Below are 6,000 nucleotides of genomic sequence, written 5' to 3'. Positions count from 1 at the left end.
GGGATGGGAGCGGCGCCCCCGCCGCCGGGGCGGGGCGCGGAGGCTCCGCCGGCGCGGATTGGCCGCTGCGGGGGAGGGGGGGCTCCGCGCCGCCGCAGGTGCCGCGGTCCGCACCGAGCCGAGCCGAGCCGGACTGGGCTGAGCCGGGCCGGGCTGAGCGTGTCCGAGCTGCTGCCCCGCGCCCCGCGCCGGGAGCGGCCCCGGGACTGAGTGGCGTTGCGGACGATGCCGCGGCGCGCCCCCGCGGAGACCACCGCGCTGTAACACCATCCCCCTCCCTTCCTCTTCCTCCTCCTCCTCCTCCTCCTCCCACGGGGCCGGGGGCGCCGAGCGGGCGAAGAGGCGGCAGGCGCGCCTTGCGTGGGGCGGGGGCCGCTGCCGCCCCCTGAGCATCCCTCCCTCCTTCCCTCCCTCCGCCCCTCCGCGCCGCCTCCCTCCCTCCCTCCCTGCCGGCTCTATGGTGTGAGGGCAGCGATGCACAAGCACCACCACTGCTGCAAGTGCCCCGAGTGCTACGAGGTAACGCGGATGGCGGCCCTGCGGCGCATGGACCCCCCCTCCTACGGCGAGTGGCAGCACGAGCAATACGGCTACGGCGGCTACGGCTCGCAGACCCTGCCCGCACCCGGGGGGGCCGCGCCCGCCGCCCGCGGCAAGGCCAAGCTGGGGCCCCCCGCCCGCGACCCCGCCGCGCTGAAGCCGCCGCCGCCGGCGCCGGGGAAGAGCGCGGCCAAGGTGAACGGGAGCGGCCCGGGCTGGTGGCCCGAGTGCACGTGTTCGAGCCGCGACTGGTACGAGCAGGTACGGGCCAGCCCCGGGCAGCGGCTCCCCGGTGCGGGACGCGACGGGGCGGGCGGCTGCCGGGGTAGCCCGGGGTTCGTGGCGTGTTTCTGGCACGGTGCAGCATCACTCCGGGGGCGTCGCGGGCAGCCGGGGTGGATGCTGGCGCTGCTGGGGCTCGATGCCGGCGTTGTTGCGTTGGCCGTCGTCGTCACTCGGGTTGGCCGTCGGAGTCGGTCGGGTTGGCGTTGCCGTTGTTCGGGCTGGATGCTGCGGTCCTGCCCAGCGTCGGAGCTCAGCGCTGGAGCAGCCTTCCCAGGGCCGAACGGGGCCAAATGGATCTTGCTTGGCACAAAGTGGTCGTCGGGCGTGATGTATTTTGGACACCATACCTGAGGTGCTCGCTGCTTACGATGCCGTTGCCTGAAGCCGTGGCAGCATCAAGGGCATCCCATCATCCTGTGTTTAGCAGGCTTGGTGCGTGCTGCCCGCTGGGCAGCCTCGTGGGTTCGCGGTGTTGCTTGCCAGCGCTCCCAAACTGTCACCCACTCTCCATTGAGTTGTGGTTTCCTTGCTCTGCTGCTACGTCCCTGCTCCCCGAGATTATTACGTAACCCTGCTCTGGTCGCTGGCGTGCTGTGTGCATTCTGCCCCATTTCACTGCCTCCATTTCTTCCCACACACATTCATTTTATTAGTGTTCTCCTGGACCCATTCTCGGGCTGTGTCTCTCTCCCCTAAATGGAGAGACCAGTCTTGTTTTGAACCCACAAGCCAGCTTAGAAAATGGTTGGATCTGTTTGCAAAGCATTAAAATGGAGGCTAGACCCTGCCTGAAAAACAATTTACCCTGCTTGAGAGAAAGGCATTTCAGTTTGCTTCTTCTGCTTCTTTCATTCATTATCTTCAAACCTCACATGATTTCTTATTGATCCTTCTAATTATTATTTCAAGATGCTATAGCAGGCAGACACACGGGAATCAATGGGAATTCTCTCCTCCTCTGCTCTCAGGAAACACAACCCTCTTCTTCCCTTCCTCTATTTTTTCTTCATTACTGTCTCAGTCTGTAGCTCTGGTTGAAATAATTAGATTCATAGCTGATAGCTCAGATGATATTTACAGAAGGCACCAAAAACCCCAGCCACCTTCCTATGAGCCTGGTCCTGCTTTCTGTCGCTTTCTCTGCCACTCTTTGCATCAAAATCAGCCTCAGCTCTCTCTCGCCTGCTGATTCCTGGCAAGCATTCTTCCATCTTTCCTCCACTATCTCTTTCCTTCACTCCATCCAAAGCAGCAAGCTTGGGGAGCAGAAAATCGAAGCATGTTTGCTCCCTCCTTTCTCCTCCTGCTTGCATGAAAGCTCCGGCCCAGTATTCCTGGTAAGACGATTGCAAGCAGTGTGAGAAGGAAGTAGTGCCAGCTGCATTGCTGCCGTGGCAGGCTGGGCAGGGGAGCCTTTCATGTTTTTGCAATGGTGGAAGAGAAATCATTGTCTCTTTGTGGTGCTGCCATGGAGCTTGGGCTGCTCGGAAAGTCGTCCGCGTTGGGAATCTCTGCTCTGCCTTTGCCTTTCTGAACGTGAAAAAAAAAAAAAAAAAAAGAAGGAAAATCAAAAGCTCCTCGCAGCATTGCAAGCAACAGAGGATGCCTGTGTTTGAGGCTATGTGGGCATAGCGGGCTCTGCATGTAGAATATGACGTGTGTGCTATGTGCAGTGCCTGTATCCGAGCAGGCAGCGTTGCTCCCTGGTGTGGAGCAAATGTATGCCGTGAGTAAAGCTTTGCAGCAAATACCTCGGCAACGCTCTCCTCCTGATCCAAGGGTGCGAAGTGCCTGAGCCCTGAGGAATCCATGTTCTTCCCAGTCCAGTGGTGGGCAGAGGGACAAAAGGTGGTAACATGGAAACATATAGGCATGGCTTGTGCTCTGGCAAGCAGGTCCGTCCAGTTGGCTCTGGGAGGCTGGGAGATGTTGGGCTCTGGGTAGATTTGGCTGGATGTTGCAGATGCAAAGCAGTTTCCTTCACAGGCTGCCTCCGTGTCCAGGAGAGCCTTGGCTGGAGGCAGGGCTGCCATTTTTCAGGGCTGCCCCTTTAAATGAGCTCACTGTCCCTGAAAGCACTTCCAGCAGCTGAGGTGGGAAGGGGTGCACAGGCCAGGAAGCTCTCCCGGGTAAGCAGGGATCTGTTAACCTCCTGGGGAGCTTCACCACCTCTCATTTAAGCCTTTTTTCTCCCCTTGCTTCTTCACTCAAGCAGAGAAGCATGTGCTAGTTCTCTGCCACCAGAAACGTGCTCACAGTTGCATATGGTGGTGTATGTTCTCTGACATCATGGCATACTCACATACTCTGTGTGCAGCTCCACGGCATGTGAGACGTGCCCACACGTCCTGCCCAGCACACGGCACGGTCCCAACGTCAACCTGCACCTCCTCCCACTTCCAGCCCCCGTCTGTTCTCTCCTCCTGCCTCTCCCCTTCTCTAGGACACATTTTAGCTTGCTCAGGCAGTGCCAGTAACTGAGAACCCCTAATCCTCACCGGAGGGAGGGAGGAAATCTGTGAGCTCTAGGTATCTCATATCTTTTTTGCTTTGCTTTTCTTCTCCCCTCTGAGATCTCTTCCATTTATTTTCCCTTATCTATCCATGTTCCCTGTTCATTAGTTCCCGGTCCCTGCACTTGATGTCATTGCTGTCCTCCATTGTTTCCATCACCATCCCTCCTGTTGGCCCTGTGCCCTCCTTGTCCCCCTTTGCTTGCTGGTGGGGGACTCAGTTCCTCCCCTGCCAGACTGGGGTGACAGGAGGACTCCTGGCTTTGAGGGAGGAACAGCAGTGTGATCCAGGGAAGCATCCCTGATGTGCAGCACTAGAGGAGCAGGCTGCTCAAACCCCTCCTCTCCCCTGCACAGTGACGCCCACAGCCCCTCAGGAGAGGGGTGCTCAGCTGCCTGGCCATGCCCAAGCCCCTTCCCCAGCACTGCTCCAGGAGCTGAGGGGCCAGAAGTAGCACCTTTCCCTCCCACAGGAAATGTCCAGCCCTGAGTCTTAGTTCACTCTAAGGACTCTGGTGCCAGGCACAGTGACCAGAGAGAGGCCCCCCCATGAGGGTCCCAAGGGTCTCACCAGCATTTTCATGTGGGGCATGGGCTGGGGAAGGGGCCTCACAGTTCCCTGGCATGTGGTGAGGAAGTGCCCTCAACCCCCAGGGCTGCCCCAGGTTTGCTGGCCCTGCTTGGCCAGGAATGTAAAGTCCTGCTGCCTCCCTTTCTGTGGTCCCTTTCTCCCCCTTGGGGTGGTCACGAGGATGCAGAGGGGAGTTGGAACAGCATTGCGATGAGTCCTTGACCACGTGCAAATACCCAGAGCATGCCAGGCTTGTGTGGCCTGCACCCCTGGCAGAGGTGTTTCATGGCCAGGCAGGTGGAAGAGTGGGACAGATCTTCCCTGCCCACCATCAGCCATGAGTGCTTCACTGATTTTCAGGCGTGGTTTTCAATGCACAAACGTTGCTTGTTGAGTTCCTCCCATGCCCTGGGCAGTTAACTGCAGTAGGTAGGCACAGGACAGCACATCTTGGCCAAAGCACCAGCCTTTGCTGAGCCTTCAGATGATGTTGGACCTGGGGTTTCTGTCTCTTGGGACATGGGTGGCAGGGGAGGAAAGAGCCTTGGAGAAACCGTGGGGGTTCAGACCAGGGTTTCTGAGTGATGAGCAGGTATGGCTGGAAGGAAGGAGGGAGAGCACCAAGGGGGCAGGCAGGAGGCCAAATACAGGTTGCTTTGTGGGAAATGGCTGAAGCCCCAGATGTTCCCTGGGGAGGTGCGAGGGAGGGTGAGAGGAACAGGGTGCCGGGGACATGGAGGCAGTGGAGGTGGTGAGGTTGGCAGGGTGATGTTGCTATGGCTACTCCCGTGCTATTCATAGAAGAAATTAGCTAAATCTTTGCACTGAAACGTGGAGGAGGAGAGAGGAGGAAGGCGTTCTCCGTGTTTGGAGGGAAGGAGAGAAGCCAAAACAGGAAGGGGGTGAAGTTTTCCTTCTTTTCTCTGTGCCTGCACTGTGGAGGGGCATTTCAGGGAAGCACCACTGCCTGAGCTGCCCAGCGCTGGCAGGACGTGGAAGGATGCAGGCAAAGAGGAGCTGTCCCGTGGGAAAGCCCCCCCCGCAGAGCTTCCACACAGAGCCCCACATGGCAGGATGAGTTCTGTATCGTGCCAGGAGCACAGGAGACATCCTTTTAATTAAAGACAGCCAATCTGTGAAAGGTATTTTTGGCAACCTAAATGTAGATGCAACTGTAGTGAAACTTGTCCTTTGCGTCTGGCTCCATTGCTGAACACAGTGCTTGTCTGTTCCTGGCCCCATCCATTTGCTCAGCCCCTGCTCTGTGATCACTGCTGGGCCCCCTGTCCTCCCTCCACCTCCAGCATCTCTTCCAGCCTGTCCCCCTGCCAGCCGGAGTCCCAGGGAGTCTTCCCTCTCCCTCACTCCTCATCACACTTCACTCCCTCGTGAGAGTTTGAGTCCCCTTCCACAGACCTGTTTGTCACCTCCTCACTCATGATGTGTAAATCTGCGTGTCTGTTCCTAATATATCCCCCTCCATCTGATCTCACCTCTCGGCTTGTTTCTTGGGCATCTCCATCTGGTGATCCTGCCGTCATCACCCAGTTGAGTTGCTATAACCAGGTACTGAGCTGCTCTCCTTCCCCCGAGCCCAGCCTCACATCCATCCTCAGCCCCTTGCCCCGTGGACCTGGGAAGAAGCTGATTTTTCTGATGGTTTTGATGTTCCTTTCCTGCCCCTCAGATGAAATCAAGGCCCAGATAATGCTTTTTAAAGTCATCCCCCTTCCCTGTGCCTCTCCTGGGAAAACCTTACCACACAGATGCTGAGTGAGCTGGTTCTCCTCACCCACCCTGGAGCATCCCATGTCCTGCTGTCACCCATAGCCTGGACTGAGGAAGGTCAGATGTTCTCAGTGCTCCTTCACAAAACATGTTGAATTCGTTTAGGAGTGGACAGCTGAGGACATTTGTCTCCCTAGTTTATTTATTCACCTGTAAGACTCTCCCCCCTTTCTCTGGGCATATGAATCCCTTGGAAAGGGGCTGTACACTTGTGCATGTTGGCTTTTCTGACTCATCCCTTTAATACAGTAAGGGATAACACTGGAATTAGAGAAGTGAGTTGAAGGACTGAGCTTAGCTCCT

The 6,000-nt window shown here is 57.5% G+C and overlaps 1 protein-coding gene across 2 annotated transcripts in view; it reads left to right on the top strand.

The window, feature by feature from the left end:
• Positions 1 to 474: 474 nt before the first annotated feature.
• The window catches only part of DLG3 (discs large MAGUK scaffold protein 3), a gene marked incomplete at both ends in the record, with an annotated part of 49,763 nt that continues 44,237 nt past the window's right edge, over positions 475 to 6,000 (top strand). For both annotated transcript variants that reach the window (XM_082289175.1, XM_082289174.1), the window contains one exon: positions 475 to 801. In XM_082289175.1, coding sequence (XP_082145301.1) covers positions 475 to 801 — 327 coding nt within the window. The remainder of the gene's footprint in view (positions 802 to 6,000) is intronic.

This window comes from Coloeus monedula (genome assembly GCF_965178545.1).
Source record: "Coloeus monedula genome assembly, chromosome: 12".
Classification (NCBI taxonomy): Eukaryota; Metazoa; Chordata; class Aves; order Passeriformes; family Corvidae; genus Coloeus; species Coloeus monedula.
This window is presented reverse-complemented; position numbering and strand designations above follow the sequence as displayed.